Raw genomic sequence first — 17,624 nt, 5'->3', positions numbered from 1 at the left:
TTCCATGTGCCATATTCTTTCTGTGACTGGTGCAGGTCAAGAGCACACATTGGTTGCTTCAGTGCATTAATGATCAAATACCTGCTTTATCGACCCCCTCAAGGTTCATTACTCCATCACTTAGTTATAAGCAATTAACCACTTGAGTAGATCTGATCCTTTTCCAAGCTTCTCTGTTCCTGGCTGTCATTGCCAGTAGATCATGGGTAGGATGGACAAACTCCCTTTTTAAAGCACTTGTTTTCCTTCCACACCATTTCTTTGTGCCTGTCTTTATCTCTAGCAGTGCTTGGTCTTTCTGCTTTCATCACAGAGAAATCTGATCTCATGAGATTCCTGTAGTACAAAGTGAAGGGTTTTGCAGAGGGTTGTTCAAAATTTCCAGGTTGGCTTCTAGCATGAGTAGCTTCACTAGGATTAAGTTAATCTGCATGAATGAATTTTGTGCCTCAGCCTCAGATCTCTTTGGTCAGCTCTATAAAAGTACTTTTTTTTTGTGTAGCACTCTACACAAAAAGCATTAATGGCTAAAGCATTACTCAGCCACTCCATAATACTGATAATAATACTAATATTGAAAGAGCAGACCTTCAAAAGACCTGGGTGCACTTTTTTCTCGTTGACTTTGTTGGGAACTGGGAATACAGCACTCAACCTATAGAAATGAGTCCAGATGAAACTCCACATAGGCTTTCATGCACCAGTTGAGCACTAATTGGTTAGCAAAGTTTTTTTCCTCGGTACCTAATAACTGGGTTGCCTCAGTTCTCATGAGAAAATCTCTATTTGTATTGTCAGTGTATGAGAAAATTGAGGGTGTGTATGTAATTGGGAGTGCCCTATTGCCATGTCTGCATATCTGCAGTTGTAAAACATGATCTATGGCAGCTCAAAATTTAAAATTTGGTGGCATCCTAGGAAGTCCCTAATTGTGCTTGTGCTTCATTACAAGGCTGTCTCCTTTCCTGGAATCTATTTTAGCTAATTAGTTGGAAATGTCAAAGTAGTATTTCAGATGACAGAAACATCATATATTATCATACATGAAGCAATTAACTCTTTTGACAAATATTTATTGTGGTGTCATCTCTAATTAAATCTTCAGGACTCCCAGACAGAGAGCAGGTTCTTCTGAAAAGGAGGCTTCCCAGCACTGTCAATGAGCATTTGACTGATGGGTCTTAATTGAGCTCAACTTGAAACCAACTTGAAAGGGTTGGTGGCCTAAACATAAAGTTATAGACCTGACACAATTTCACAATATAGATGTCTAAAATTCTGGCAAAATCTCAAAACAATTACCCCCTTCCAAACTGTGTCTCAGACACTGCAAATGCTTTATGCTGGAGAAGATGCATCTCCAGTCTCTCCTGTTCTTCCACTGGAATGGTTTGCAGAAGAAAAGTGTTGTACACTTGTGCTGCTAAGAAAAATAATACAGAAAAAAAGGGCTGTATATATTTTTTTTAAAAAAATCAATTTTCTTTTATTTAGTTCTTGGGGTTATTCATGTGGAAACATATTACAAGTGTGACTGTTTGGTTAGTTCCTCTTAAACAGATAGGTCTTGTAGGTGATGTGCCACTGAGAAATAATTCTTGACAGTCATAACTGAGCCAGATAAACAGTTCTGCTAGCTCCCAAATAACACTGTAAAACAAAAGGGTTCTGCTTATCGTTTTCCATTTCTTCATGCCTGTCAAACTGTTTAACTGTGCATTACTCCTCACAAAGGTTCTCTGTGTTTTTCTGCTCCTCCCTTGCAGTCATGGTTTTTACTTTCTCTGTTGCTGAACCTGCTGTGGTTCACTTGTCCACCTGTATCACTCCTCACCTGCCGCTGATCTTTGCCTTCACCCTTGCAAAGAGTTGCTTTGGAAGTGCTGTGTGAAATTTTCCCCTGTCATGGCCATGTATTAAAGAATACTAACCTGTATGCATGTTTGTATTTTTAGCAGGGGGAAGCAGCTCCAGAAAGTGGCCGAGATGTTCCCAGTGCTCCGATCAGCTCAGGGCAGCCCAGCTCCGACCCCGCGGGCGGCACGGCAGCGTCCCAGAGCGTGGTGGCTCCAGCCGGGGTCTCGGCAGGTACCTCGGCTGCAGCTTCCTTCTTCATAAGGTAGTTTCTCTTCTGGTTTCCATAACTGCTCGTGGGTCTTCAGACAGCTGGGAAATGCTATTCAGTCTTTGCCAAGGTGCTGGTTGCTGAGGGGTGGAGTTTGTCACCTGGTCATGACTGTGGCTTTCTGCTGCCGCTGGACAGCAGGGATGGGATGGGGACACCCCGATTCCCTTTTGGGGACCTGGAACCCCTATTGACCAAAAACCCAAGAAGACCTGTGTTGGTTTTGGTCTCGTCTTTAATGGCCGTCTTCACCACAAGTCTGCTATTCTGTAGGTTTCCTTGGAGCAAAAGCTGAAGTAAGTCTTTTTCTCTCAGATCTAGATTAAAAAAAGGTATTTTTTATTCAGTAGCACGGCCTATGTGTCCAAATAAAAGTTTTTCCATTGCTGATAGAGCAATAAAACAGTTTGACATTCTTCTTTTAGCAATAGCCCAATAATCTCTCTTTTTTTTTTTTTTTTTTTCCGTTCTGGTGTCTTATAACAAAAATATGTTACTTTTGTTTGGATATTTGTTGTAATTAGCAGTGTTGATTAAATGCAATACACTGTCAAGCAGATGGTAGTTAAAACAACAAAACTCAGGGCTTTGTACTTGCATTCCAACTCATTTTTTAATTCTGAACTGAACATATTTTGAGACAATATTGAAAAGCGTATGTCTGTGAATCGCACTAAAGTAAAATTTATGCACTGAGAATCCCTTGCAGAATGTAATCACAATGGTAATTGTATTGTTTCCTTTTCATTGGTCTTTAAGATGTTTTGTACAATTAAATAAATGATGTTTACTATAAGTTACAATCTGACCTCAGAAAGGGCTCGACTTGCAAGTTCTGTTTTTTTAAAAGAACGTAGTACAATGATTTGAAGTGTCAAATGCCTGTGTGTCACACTCTGTCTGTACACAGGAGGTTGGGAAATGACTGCCCTAAGAGCACTGTGTGTAAGTTAGTGGATTGTCTCTGTGCTGTGGGTTTAAAGTCAACACAGAGGACAAATCATCCTGCAGAGGATGATTTGTTTCATTCAAAGACAGGTATCTGAAATAATCAGTGGGAATGGAGAAGAAAGATAAAGGGAGAAGCTCAGACATCTCTTTTCTTTTTTAGTTACTGAAGCAAGGACAGATACATCCTTTCCAAAATATTTGGATGGGACTGCAGCACAGCTTTTTTACTGTATTTCATATTGTGGGTATGATTTTAGCTTAATCCACTTCAGATTTATTTCAGTGTTAATCTGTATGTCATAAGCAAATGCAAAGATTTTTCCCTTTCACTGGGGAAGCTGGAAAATAAAATACCTTCCCTGAAACTGAGAAAAAGAAATCAGTGCCTAATAGTATAACATAAGACCCAAAATACTTTCTCTCACTGATGCTTTTGTCACTGGTCAGCAAAACTCAGTTCTGTTTTTATTGTTGAGTGTCACTGACGTAATTCAAAGAATCTTGAAGTCAGCAGCAAGACTGCAAATGACATCACTGTATGTTGGATCAGGCCCTAATTGCTTCTCATGAATCTGTCTTTGCTTGAGTGAATCACAATTTTATAGCTTTAGCAGCTCTGTGCTAGCTAAAACATTTTAAAACCCCATTAGTACATTGCTTATTCCCTACCCATGTTTCCTATATTCAGAATTGATTCTCTTGAATTTTTTAATTGATGGACAGAGCTGATGGAAATTTTTGTGCACAAAGCACTTTGGTTTCTTACTCTATTGTTGTTGAAACACAAAAAAAAAAAAAAAAAAAAAAAAACCCAAAAAAAAAACCAAATCTCAGAGTGATTTTGTCAGGGAGAGAGATCCATCATTGATCCCTGGCACTTGTAAATAGGTAGAGCAGATTCTCAGATGGGTACAAGGGCATGGCCAGGCTGCTCTCCCAACTTCGGCATTAGCCTCAGGAGAGGCCCAGTCTCCCATTGTTCCTTCTGTTTTGACTCTTCTGCCATTGGGACCTTAATGAATCCAAGTTTCCATGCTGAGTCCTCCACCCTCAAGCCATGCAGTCTTTTCAGCAGGAGGGGAAAGGGAGAGGCAGAAATCCTCAAGGATGAGTGAGAGATGACACAGATACTGGCAGAAATGGCTTATCCAGGAGCCACAGATACTAGGATATCACCAGTTTGGGGGGCTTTGTCAGTAAATGGGCTCTCAGGCTTCTTTGCTTGAACCCTTCCGCTCCTTCCCTTTGCACCATCCAGCCTTGAACTTGTTGAGGAAGAAGGTCATCCCTGCCTTGACTCTTTTGCAGCAGCATTCACTTGTCTCTCCTTCATCTCTCTGTTCAGCTAATCCTCTCTCAGGAAGCACCTGGAGGTGAAAGAAGACTCATGGCTGTAGTGTCATGCTGTAGTCCCCATTCATTGTATTTGCTGATTTTTTTTCCATACTGAAACTCCTCAGCCACTTGAAATCTGAACTTCATAGCAAGGCCAGTGTGTTACTCACATTATGCAGAGCCTGGCAGATTTTGTTCTTGTTCTCTACTGAAATAAATGCAGTTAATACATTGACAATCACACAAACACAAACACATATTTATTTTTTTGCAAATCACTTTGACTAAGTCTACTGAGGACCTTCAACTGTTTTCATCCTCCTTTTGTAAGAGGAGCTGTGGTTGAAACTTTGGCTTGTTAAAAGGGCTGTTTTGCCATAGGAATAAAGTTGCTAGGCAAAAATATGCATATATGTTAATGTCCAGTGTATTTGGGTGCAGGGTTAGTTACTTTAGAAGACAAAGACTTCATAGAGTGCTTGTGGAAACTGCATCTGTGATTTCCTGAGCCACAGCAACACTAGATACAATTTTTTTCCACATGAATAAAGTATTCCAATCTTATTTTTCATGAAACAGCATTCACTGTGTTTGTACACGTCCTAGCACAACTAGCTTTTGGGTTGTGACATGGTTTCCTGGCCACATATAAATGCCTTTTTCACATTAAAACTGGAGTTTCTGTTTGCTGAAATAACACCCTTACACTCTTGCTTGTGGATTGTTTTGTGCCTGGGAAGGAAGACCTGTGATGGATTTTTTTTTTTTTACCTCCAGTTTGTTCCTTGATGAGAATCAGTTTTGTGTTTGTAAGGTCACAAACTCTGAAGACAGGACAGAGAGTTCATGTCCTCACCTGGAAAACAATAGCTAAGAGATGCAACAAAAAGGATACCTGGTCATAAGAGGTCCCCATGGTTAAAATGAGTATCTTTAAAATATTCTTTGCAGGGAATGCACTGATTTTGTTAAGCATATTTGCAGCCTGAATCTACATATTCAACCAAAGTTCTTTCTCATTTGAATGTCATATTTAATTTCTTCAAACTTAATTATGTTCTGCTTTTTTTAAAAAAAAGTATTTTATTCATTACCAAGAAATGCAGAGAAGCGCTAAGTATTCGAAATCAAAGCCAAATATTAAAGACAGCAGAGAGAAGCATATTAAGAAATTAAATCAGTTTTAAGCTTTTTTCTTCACTGTGATCTGTCACAGAAGGAGGAAAGCTTTGATTAACATCTGACTGTGTCACGCAAGCAAATTGCCAGACATTACTCAGTGGTTGTGTTACCAGAGGATTTAGCAGAAAATGGAGCTTCTCAGTAGGTCACTGGCAGAATGAGAAAGCCTGGGCAAAAAGCACAGCTTATGTTCATGGATGGCTGTGAAGAGACTCCCAGTTCCCCCTTACATTTCAAGAGAAGTTTATTCTTGCATTCTTCAGATTTAAGAAGAATGGCTTTGTCCCTTGGTGTGGCATGAACTGTACCTTGCCTAGTGCTCCACACTTTATACCTGTTTCCAGGTGGGTTTTTTTGTATAAGGAACCTGAATAAACTTTATATTACGAAGGGAAAATATGTGAGACAGTTGTAGGACCCTTCTGTGGGCTATGCTTGCAGCTAAGTAAATATTGCCATATTTTGTTATAAAGCTGTCATAAGCTTTATAACAAAGTTGGGTTTTCTTGTCACGCGAACAGTGGGGGAAGAGAGGAAATGGTGTTTCCAAGATCAGGAGAAGGGCAGCAAGGAGGAGAATGGGCATGCACTTGGGAAGAGGTTAATGGGCTCTCTGACAAAAAAGAAAATACCACTCCCTTGGGAGAAGAATCAAGACCCCCAATAAATCGAAGCTGTCACCATTAACGTGCCATTTCCGCTTGTTGGTGGCTGGTGACAGTGGTGGCAGCAGTGGCTGCGCAGCTGGGTGGGGGTGTGGTGTTTGGAGAACAGGGACACCTGCCCTCAGTGCACAAACTGGAAGGAAGGTTTGAGCAGTGACAGGGCAGCGAGGAGGAATCAAAACTGTCAAGAAGAAAGTATGTATCTAAGTAAGCAACCCTGAGAAGCGCTGAGCAGAAGACAAACTGCATTAAGTCCCTCTTCTAAAATTCTCACCTTGTTTGATGTCGTTGATCTTTTCAAACTGGTTTGCTGACAGGGTTGCATTTGCTGCTGTGGAACTGGTGCCTTTGAAGTGGGGAAATAACTGTATAGTTGCAACTCCTTTCCCTTGTATCCACCTGCTTTTGTTTGAAAATAATGTTCCAAACATAGCACTCACTAGTTTTCAGGTTTCTAAATTATTTGCGATGTTGCTGGGCTTTGCTGGATTAAAACCATTTAAGATAATAAATCCAGAGAATCACAGTGGTGAATCACACCCATTATCTTTCCTCTCTCGTCATCCTCCTGCATGTTTGGGAAAGCTGTGTCAATTTAGGCATGATATAAAACATTGCACATGATACGCTTTTTGAAAGCAGATTTTTCTTAACAATATATACAGTCTCTGAGTAATGTAATTGAACATCTGAAGAGTTAAAATAAGCATAGTTGTCTTTTACTGGAGTCAGGATATTCCATCATATTTTAATGCCTGTGAATTTGGATTAAAGAATCTAATTATTCACTAATGAGCAGTAATGGTACATATAAACTAAGGGTCACTATCCTATTACAGGCACCTGATGGTTCACTGATAAGCATTTGGTCATTAGATTGACCATAAAATACAGTCAATAATTGAGGTTACTCATAGAGCAGACACCTTATCAGCTTTAGGCATGGTGGGACAGCTTGTCAGTACTCTGTGTCCTGATTGTGCTGTGACTGAGCATATGATTAGGGTATTGAAGCAGTTTGTATCTAATGAAACTGCAGGAAAGGCATAGCAATATTAGCACAACCACTAAATGACTAATGTGTTTTTGTTCCAAGCCTTAGACACTTCAATTAGTTCCAATAAACTCTGATCTAGTGTAGTGGTAGGCAGAGAATTCAGATGTTTTTTGTACAAGCTTTCATTATACTAGTCAAAATTTGTAACATTTAGGGGACAAATGAAGTCTGTGTGGCTTTGAATAAGAAATGGTGGAAATAATAAAGCTTGTCATTACTGGTTTTACTTCATTTTTTTCAGTTTTATTTTTGCATCTTTTAAATGTAGAATACTGAGACAATGCCTCAGTGCCTGATTTAAAAGATGAAGCTTCTGACAGCAAATTGTATGTCCACATTTTGCTTTAAAGTCCATTCATGCAGTTCTTTTAGGCTTGTGCATATAGATTCAAACTTAGAATGTGTTCTTTAGCGTTTTGTACCATATGGAACATTAGTCAAATAGTCTCATCTTGAAAGCTTTTGTAGAGATATTGATTTTGCTGTGCTTCAAACTGTTGCAAAGAAAATAACCTCAGAACCTATTCTTTTATGATTTTTTTTCCTTGAGGATGCCTTAACTTTCATAAATTATTTAATATGGAGAAGGATGCAAAATGCCTTTTGTCTTTCTGAACTGCTGTTCAGGCTTCTCTGATGCGACCTTGGAAAGTAACCATAGAAACATGTTAAAAGCATCAACTGAAAATCAGTAGTTCAGTTTGACAGTGATGCAAATTCTGTGAAAGAAGATTATGATGTATTAGGAACACTTGAAGCATATATTACTGCTAACCTGTTAAACATGATTATTCCATGACTATCAGTACTTTCAGAATTTAATGCAGGGGAAAAAAGAAAAAAAAAAAGACAAGCACTTTTTTTTTAATATGTTGCCATGTTTAAGATGCTTCTAGGTAAATCACTTCAGCCTGTCATTCTCTGTCCTGTTAAAAGCAAGAATTACATTTCTGCTAAGCTCATAATGTAGTTCACAGTTCCCTGTATTTAATAGCTCTAAACTTCTGCTCAGTACACTGCTGAGTTGAACAGGTATCCTGGCTTTGTGCAGAGCTGGCACAAATTAAACCTCTTTGACAGATAATATGAATAACTGGGTTATGAATAAGTAGCAGTTCATCAAAAGGTGAAGAAAATACGTGATTCATTGCATCCTGAGTTACAGATTTTTGTGCTGACCTGTGGTAGTTAAGCTAGTCTGTGAGGCTGAAACAGAAATCCCTGCTGTAGTTGCAGGTAACCACAGTAAATTCTTGATGAATCATGGGTCAAGAGAAGAAGCAGAGTCACTTGTTAAAGCTTCCTCAGTAAGCATAACCCCTGCCCAAGAAATCCTGTGTTGATGTGATGTGGGAAAATTTAATTTGAACTAGTTACCTCAGAAAGTGGGGTACAAGCCCTTCCCGATTAGGGCTGCTTTGCTGGCAGATGCACTCAAACCCCGTGCATGGTTTGTCCCCATTTCACGGTGCCATAGCAGTAGGATAGGAGCTGCAGGGCTCCTCAGGGATGTGATGGCTTGCTGGCATTAATGCAGCCCAGCAGCCTCTCAGTGCACCATCCCTTCTTTGTTAAATGCCCCGAAAGCCCCACGTTCTCTTGCTGCCATTTGGTCACTGTGCAGGAATGGTGGCTGAGAAATCTGTAGCTTGAGGGAGAGCTGTGGATGTGCAGATGAAGAGCACCCAGCTGTTTCAGGGGCAGCCAAATACATAATTAATGTTTCCTCCTTAATGAGTCCCTACTCTGGATTTAGAGGACTGGAGCAGTCTGATCCTTGCAGGGGGATGCGTGGGGCTGGACAGGGGATGCCCTCCTGTCCCCCTTTTCCTCTCTGCATGAAGCCAGGGCGAGCAAGACGGCCCTGGTGCAGATGTGCAAATGGACAGGGAGCGGGGGTCACCAGGGCTGGCCTCGTGTCGCCTGTGCCGTGCCACGCTGCTGGAATGTGGCTGCTCCTTGTCCCTGGAGAGCAAACGTGACCTGCACGCCTCACAGTGCAGGGGGGGGCAGGGGATGGGGCAGGGTGTGAGGCTTTGTGCAGTATCTTGTATCACTTAGGGCAGCTTAAGCTTTCCTAGTTGCTGTGGCAGCATAATACTGCCTATAATTAAGGACAAACAAAGAGTGTAAGCTTTAGGTATATCCCATTTCACGTTAGGCCGTGAGGAGGATAAATTAGGAGATAAGCCTGAATTTATTAGGCTTTGTTCTTGGAAGCACAAATGACTCTCAGGACAGTGTGTTTAACAGCAGAACATCATTACTGGTATCACTGCTAATACAGCATCATGCATTTACACACTGCATTATTGGTGTGTGATGAGCCAGGCTTCCTGTTAGGAACAGCTCATCTGTGACACTGTGAGGCTTACGGGGCAGAGATGAGACACTGAGCTGTGGTTCAGCAAAGGGAGAGGTGAGGAAACTGGAGTAGCTGAGAGAAGAGGGAAAGTAGAGCTTGGAAATTAATAGTGCTGAGTTAGAATGCTGTGGAAAGCATGAAAAGGTCCCAGAGGCCAACAGGTCTGTGCTCAGGGTATGCCCGTTGATTTAGAGGGGTGAGGCACTGAATGATCAGCCAAGGTGGAGAGCCCATGGTGAGGGTTTGACAGAGTCTCAGAGGGAACTGAGACTGGTGACCAGGTGAAGCAGGACTGGGCATCTGTGAGACATTGCCTTGGAAGATGAAGCTCCTGTATGGAGTGTTAGGGATCATGGTATGGAAGAGATAATGCAAGACAGCAGTGTCAGGGAGATGTTTGGAAGGAGCAGCCTCTGTTGGATAGCACAGGCTCTAGGATTTGTGTGGGAGCAGGTGGGACTGTGCAGGAAGTGGCACAATAAAGCAAGGAGGGAATCTTGGCAAGAAATATGAAAGGGAAGAGGCAGAAAAGAGGGGGAAAAGAAAAGAGGGGGGAAAATGGATCTAGTAATGTGGGGACCATGTGATGAGGTCAGGATTTTGGAGAGGATGTTCTAGGTCTTAAATATAGCTTGAGAGCAGAAGCAGAATAGGGGCACAACAAAGCACTTCCAGTGTTTTCTGCTGACCAAATACCTTAAAGATATTTATAATTTGAGGCTGCACCTGAGGAAGCCTGATTTTTGTCAGCCCTGAGTGCCTTGATGAATGATAATACAAGAGGTTCTGGAGCAGCAGAGACAGCCCTCCCAGGAGATGTGGTGACTTTTTGAGCTGCTGTAGGTGGTTCAGTGCAGACAGTGGTTGCAATGGTTGGGTCTTGGATGAGCTCTATATACTGAGGCATTCTTGATGCCCATGAGGAAGAGAAAAGAATAATTTAAAACAGATGTGCCCACAAGTAGGAGAGAGATTATGTCTTCAGAGCTACCAAGGTTTGCATTTATTTATGGGTGTAAATGGTGGTCAGTGGATTTTAAACTAGGAAAAGATCTGAAGTACTTGACTGGAGTCATGCAGATATTTCTTCTTACTTTGTCCTCTCTTGGATCTTCTGCTCACCCGGACTTAATATTTTCTCCCTTAATTTTAGTTGGTTTTCTTTTTCTTTTTTTTTTTTCTATATGACCCTCTCTTTATTTTCTCCTTCCTCCCTAGCTGAATGCACTTGATTATTCTGTTTTCCTGAGTGTATGGAATCTCACTGCTGCCTAGCTGCCAGCGTCTCTCTTTCCCCTTGGATTTTTCCTTTCTTTCTGCCCTTCCTAGCTTGTCAAGAGGAGCACTTCTCCTGCCTCCCCCTCAGCCCAGCCCTCCCAGTCTGCCTGCTTTTTTGGTTCCTGGACTCCTGAACACCAGCGCTTGCTCTGACTCCGTTATTTGGGGCTCCTCAGCTTGGCAGCAGTGGCAGCTGCACTGGTGGTTTTTCTGCAGTGGGAACGGAGCATTCCATAGGTAAAATGATAACGGTGACTTTCCTGTGGGGATGTAATTTGACAGTTTGCACCTGTTTTTACAACTTTATTAGTGACTTTCAGACTCTTCCATAACATATTTAACTATTTTAATACCATTGTTAAGACAGACAGACTTAGCAGGTGAAATAGTTTTAAATCAGACTGATAGTTAATTGAATATTTCGTTTTTGTGGCTAACTTGGAGTCAGTCTAACATTCAGTTTGTGGTGTGCAGAATGTGGTTTGCAGGGCAGATGGACTTTGAAGTGGCACTGTCTCTTTTCAGAGCTAAACTGCTTTGCTTGCTTTTGCTTGTCACAAAACAAGGCATCCCACATTATCATTAATTACAAAAATAAAATGTCAAGCCAAAACAATGCACCAGCACTATAGCTGCAGTGCTTGATCAACTGCAGGATTACTCTGATTATTCTTTTTAATTCTCTATGAAATACTGAATTTTGGCTTTCTAAAACTTCCTTCATTCTTCCTGCTGGAGTATGGAAGATGTTTCTTTTGGCAGGACATTTCAAAAAGCTTAGCCAGTATCTCACTCATCATTAGTTAGTGCTGCCAATGGGTTTGCTTTCTGCTTTGTTTGGCTTTTTGTGTCCTCAGTGTTGGAGCTCACTTATTAAGAAGCACTTGCCCTTTGGAGGAAAGGACTCCATAGATGTTAATCAGCATATAATAAATCTAATCTAAATGTTATTAGTGAAGCTTTCTGGACTTCAGGGCAAGCTTCAGAATATTGTTTGATAATGTGTCTCAAGCAGGTCTTCAGGAGTTGCTCATTTTTACTGAAATTTGAAGTTACCATCTTTGGGTCAGAAATAGTCAGACCTCTCCATCTGCAGTGATGGAAAAACATGCATCTCAAATTTTCCTACTAAGTGCTATTGTAAAGGGAGCTGCAGTAGCAGCCTGTTGTACCTCTGAGAAGTATCACTTCAGAACTGATGTCAGTTAAATAAATCATAGTAACCCTGGGTTTAGAAGCCCATGTGTCTCTCCTCTGTTTAAAAATACTCATTGTGCAGGCATACCACTTCTGTAGTTGGATGATTTCCACTGCATCATTTAGTGCTGTCAGTGACCATTTAACTCACTAACAATAGGAATAAGTAAATGCCCCCCTGAGAAGTTATTTGCTTGGCAGTATAGGTGTCAAGCCTTAGACTAAGCATCTGAAATAAAACCCAGCTGAAGTGGGAACTGATCCTCTGTGGATTTTTTAGATATGCAATAAAATATGGAACTGAGGGATCTGGAATTGATGAGAAAGATATATCTATGGGGATGGTGTGTTGGGTCAAAGGAAGGTAACAGGAAAATGTAACCTACCTCAGAGCTTTTATTGTAAAGAAGGCATTGTATTCACAGATGCTAATTTGTATTCAAACTGGCTAACTTGTATTCAAACTGCTATATGCAATCAGGAACATGGAGACACTGAATTTCCCCCTCTTTTGGTCCTTCTCTTTCCTGCTGTCAGATATTTGTCTGAATCTGGAGTTTCAGATGAGCCCACATCATGTATTTTATCTCTTATCTTTTCCACTTGCAAATACGTGTATCTCTTCCCTGGAGCAGAATGATTTTGTACACCAGGAGCTGATTGTGCAAAACAAAATTTTAAGTAATCAATTTTAGTGTTACTTCAATAGTGAAGGGCTAGTTAGCACCATTGTTTCACTTGCATTACTTTGTAGTTTTAAAAATGTCATTCTTACTTTTTCTTGACAGAATACAAATAAGACTAGAATTATATTTTGCTCAACCTGACTATTTCATGCATCTGTGTCTTGCTGGCAAATAAGTCCAACTTTTTTTTTTGCCTAAGGAGTGAGCTTAGATTGATGTGGCTCTGCCTGCTTTAGCTCAGTTAGCTCATGAAACAGAGTGGGGAAATATTGCTGACATTCAGGTAGTTGTATTTTCAGTACACAGCTATCCATGCAGTGTGCAGCCCAGGAGCTGACATATTTCTGTATTAAGTGTTGACAGTCTTGCTTACTTAAAGATTAACTGACACAGGTTTTCAGCAGTTTGTCATATGGTGCAGTTGTAAACAGCGAGTGTGGAAGTGCAGCAATATGTTCATCTGCTCTGGCTTTGTTTAACATCCTCAGTGAGCAGAGCTGGAAATGGTATGTGGCAGGCTGCTGTGACTAGCTGTTATTCTGATACATACATATATATATATATATATATATATATCTATCTCAGTTCTTGAACACTGATTCTGGCTGCTGAAGCAATGTTCTTTGGCCAGAAAAATGTCTTAAATCTACAAGCTGAAGAGAACGTGGAAGTGACAATTTTGTAGCAGCAACCTCAGAAGCTGCTGGTTTGGGAGAGCAGGAAAAATGGTTGGAGTGGACTTGTAGTGCTCATGAGGATCTGCCCTTTGGTGTTTCTTATACTTGGGGGAAAATTACAGAGAAGTGTGGTGAAAATTTCTTCTTGGATACCTATATGCAAACTGCTTGAATATGGGCTAGATTGGTTGCTTCTGTTAAGTTAATAAAGAGCTGAGTGGAGGAGCCACCTCTTGGGTCTCTACAGTATGAGGGAGCTCTTCTGATGTCAGGAATACCTCTTGCTGGTTTATTTTAGCTTCTCATCTTCTGGAGATTGTTTTGAGTTTCTCCCAAAGTGGCTTTGCCTAGTCTGTACTGTCTGAATTCAGGTGAGCCTTGATTACTGCTCACTGATGCACACAGCCTTTATTCCATATTTCATGAAGTTGTGAATAGAGCCGGGGGCAAGCAAAAAGGATGGTCAGAAATCAAGGAAACCTGACCTGTGAGGAGAGGTTGGAAGGACTGGGACTTCTTAATTTGAAAAGAGAAGACTGACTACAGTGTGGTAGTGGTTTTCATTCAGGTAACAGCTACTGCAGGAGATGGAAGTAAGCTCCTCTGCATGCCTGCTGGTGAGGTGGGGGAAAAATAAGGAATAGGAGACACGAGATGTGAATTTTCTAAGAGTAAGAGTAGTGAAAAACTGTATAGTAAAAAACTGTGAGACAACGATGTTCCTAATATGTCAACACTGCTGATTTTTATTTCTGCCTTGCTGATTTTAATAAGAGATAGTAAGAGAAAATTACAAGGTCAAAGTGAGAGGCTGAAATTCAAGTCTGAATTGCAAGATTATGCTATGTGCATGAGGCAAGGCATGAACTTTGTCTCGAATTGGAGATACTTGCTCTTACAGTGTTGGTGAGGTAACATCCTCAAAATATTAAATGTGGTTTGACATTTTGGAATGTTTCAGAATAATGGGTTTCTATTGAAACTTTATTACCCTCACCCATTATAAAAATGCCATTGTTCGAGGCTCTGCATTGTGATCCAGATGAACTAATTATTTATTGAGGAAGTCAAAACACAGAAATAAGGAACATTAATTGTTTGTTCTTCCTGGCAGTGCTTCTCAGCAACATTGCTGGGACAGCTAAGTGAACAAAGGTTTGGTGCAGAACTTGTTTAATGGTATGAAGTGGGGAAAGTGTTTTGTCCTTCAGAAGTTGGACATCCATCACAAGGACCTAGTAAGCTTGGGGGAGGAAGAGACCATACCCTCAAAGTTTATCGTATGCTTTATAAGTGTCTCCTTGGACAAAATTTACTCTAGAAATATAGATGATGCCTGACCATGTCATTATGTATTTTGACATTTCTGGTTTTCTCTTTAAAAATGTGTTTTTAAAATCACATTATGTTTTCCAAGGTGAATGCTGTTAGTGGAATCAAATACCTTGTTGGTTTTCAATTTTGCTTGTGGTTTTGGGTAGCAACTGCATTTTTTTTTTCATTGTGCTACCTTTCTAATTTTTGAACTGCAAATCAAACAGCAATAACAATAATAAAAATAATAATGCCAACCAAGTTTGTCCTGTGAGTTATGGAAGGCCTGGGACAGGGTGCTGGAGGATGTATTGTGGGACATCCGTCTATTTGTTGCCTGTTTTGAGGAGTGATTAAGGAAACAATAACTGGAACTGCAGATAGGATGACAGGCGGTGACTTTCCCACTGCTTCATTTGGAACTGGTTGGCGGCAGGAAAAGATTGGGATATTGGTTATGTGGGGGAATTTATGCCTTGTTGAGCTGAGAACTGGGAAAGTTTGGGAAAACTTTCCTTTAAAGTCAACTGGTTCTCAGTGTAAGCCTGCATCCATAATTTTCCAAACTTAGGAGATGGCTCAGAATCAGGATAAAAATCACTTCCGTGATGTCTGTCAAGGTCAAACCAAAAGTCTTGAGTAAGCATACTCTTGTGTAAAGTCCAGAGTTCAGGATATTTAAGGCTTGGACTGTACACTTGTTTGGCCTTGACCCTTTCAGTGAAGCCCTTCAGCATTTTCACAATGTGAAAAATGATAGTGATCTCTGAAAGATAAGACTGGCCAAGAACACTAAAACTGTTAATATTTAATGAGTCATGTTGAAATGAATGTGCAGAAGTTTTCTTTTATTATTCTTGTCAGTGGAGCTTAATAATGGGAAGCAAGAGTCCCAGTTCTATTTCTGACTTGTGGCAGTTTGTTCATAAATGTACTGTGTCCATTAAGTCCTCTGCCTTTATCTCAGATTTATAGTATGTGTCCCAGAGTATATTTCATAGCTCTCTTCCTTCTGAAGGTTAATAAAATTCACAAAGTTTTTAGAAAAAAAATTTATAACTTTGCATAATTATGGAAGTTTCAAATCTAATTTTCTTTAGTTGTGGAGAAATTATGCTCAGAAGGAGTGCTTTAGGGATTTAAATTGTGCTGTTTACTTTCACAGCTATAATGTGCAGAATGTGTGCAGGGAGTGTAAGCTAGAAGCAGCTTGCTGTACATCAGAATATCTGAAATGTCATGCTAACAACATAGGCAGAATTTAAAATTAAAAATGGCATGGCTCTTTCAACGAGCAGGCTTTTTTAGCTACTGTTGTTGCACAGTCTTGTTCCCTAGGTGCTGAGCATTATGTAATTGATCTGGCCGTGGTTTTCCTCACTGGTCTCATCCATGCATGGCAGAAAACCCAGTAATCTGTAAATCATGTGGGGGAAAGAGCAGGTTAGAGACTGTCCCTTGTCATTTGATATTTGAGTGCCCCTGCATGTGCCATATATTAGTTTTATTTTCTACTGTGACGCCTAGCTATGAGGAAAGAACTCTCCAGAGCATCTTAAAAGACATCTTCTATTAAAGAGGGAAAGAGTTAAGCAAAATGCAGACAGTAGATCTCACAGCTGGAGGTAAAAGCAATATCCATGGATGTCTCACATACTTTAATTGGAAGAGAAGCATAAGAGCGTGGGGCTTAGTTTCCCTTGTAAGAGTGTTTTGTAGAAGAGTGGTTGTGAAGGCTGAATGGGGAAAGACAAGATAGATGGAAAGTGTAAAATTCTGTCAGAGCTATGGCAAATGTTTGGCACATGCCCAGAGAAACAAATTACTGTAATGCTTACGTTTTGTGTAGAATTCCCTAAAGGTCATAATTTTCCCTGTGAGGAAACAGAAGTTGATACTGGACAAGGTCAGAAAGCCCATTGTGGTGCTGAAAGTGTGTGTGAGGGCCTCCTGTGCAAGACTAAATTTGAGAAAAAGAAGCAGGTCAGGCAACGGACATAGCACCAATTAGGCTCCCTACAGAAAGTGATCTGGTATGAGCTTGAGTTCTGCCTTTCTGGTGCTAGGCAAAAAGGGCACAGTTTAGGAGAGCTTTTCCAATCCTGTCTCCATGGAACAAATTCCCCCCGAGAAAAGGAATTCTGGAGAAAAAACACAACTGAAAACTTAAGTGTAAATTCAGAAATGTGTTGTTGGATAAGGACTGCAGAAAGTCTGGCACTCTGGAGTTTCTCAGGACTGGCTTCATGTAAATGCATCGTCTCATGATTTTTTTCTGAAGTAAAGAGGTTTCTGAAGTTAAATTCTGCTTGATTTGTTCGGGCCCATGTCTAGACCAGCTTGGCCTATATTTTGGCCTAATGAGTAAGTAGCTGGCATGGCACTAAGTGTATTGTTTGTTCTGCAAGGGGCACGTAGGGATTGATGAGTGTTTCTGTTGTGCTCTTTGACTGGACCTGTCCAGGAGCCCAAGCAGAGCATGAGAAAGGGGCTGTCCAATTGACTTTCTGTTAAAGAATTGACTGTGCTTTTTATAGGAGCTAAGGATGACAATTACTTGAATTCATATTCAGAGTCTACAGTTTGATAGATAGGTTGATGTTTTGTTTTGCCTAAATTGCCCTATGCTTTCAATTAGATCCTTACCCTTTTCCCTTTTAGAAAAAAAACCAAACCCAAAACAACAAACAAAATCAAATCCAGTAAGCTATTTGATACTGCTTTTGCAAGTTGTCTGTGGTGTTCCAGCTCCAGAAATAACGTTGTTTTAATGGCAGGCAAAGCCATTCTTG

General features: G+C 40.5%; 2 protein-coding genes across 2 annotated transcripts in view; both read left to right on the top strand.

Moving 5' to 3' along the window:
* ASPG (asparaginase) overlaps positions 1-17,327 on the top strand; it is a 139,896-nt gene extending 122,569 nt beyond the window's left edge. The window contains exon 16 of the mRNA XM_053981679.1: positions 17,316-17,327. Coding sequence (XP_053837654.1) covers position 17,316 — 1 coding nt within the window. The 3' untranslated portion in view covers positions 17,317-17,327. The remainder of the gene's footprint in view (positions 1-17,315) is intronic.
* The window catches only part of KIF26A (kinesin family member 26A), a 94,183-nt gene that overhangs the window by 45,132 nt on the left and 31,427 nt on the right, over positions 1-17,624 (top strand). The window contains exon 4 of the mRNA XM_053981663.1: positions 1,956-2,119. Within this exon, the coding sequence (XP_053837638.1) occupies positions 1,956-2,119 (164 nt within the window). The remainder of the gene's footprint in view (positions 1-1,955; positions 2,120-17,624) is intronic.

This window comes from Vidua macroura, chromosome 6 (assembly GCF_024509145.1).
Source record: "Vidua macroura isolate BioBank_ID:100142 chromosome 6, ASM2450914v1, whole genome shotgun sequence".
NCBI lineage: Eukaryota > Metazoa > Chordata > Aves > Passeriformes > Viduidae > Vidua > Vidua macroura.
The sequence above is the reverse complement of the archived record's forward strand: the minus strand, read 5'-3'. Positions and strand labels throughout refer to the sequence as shown.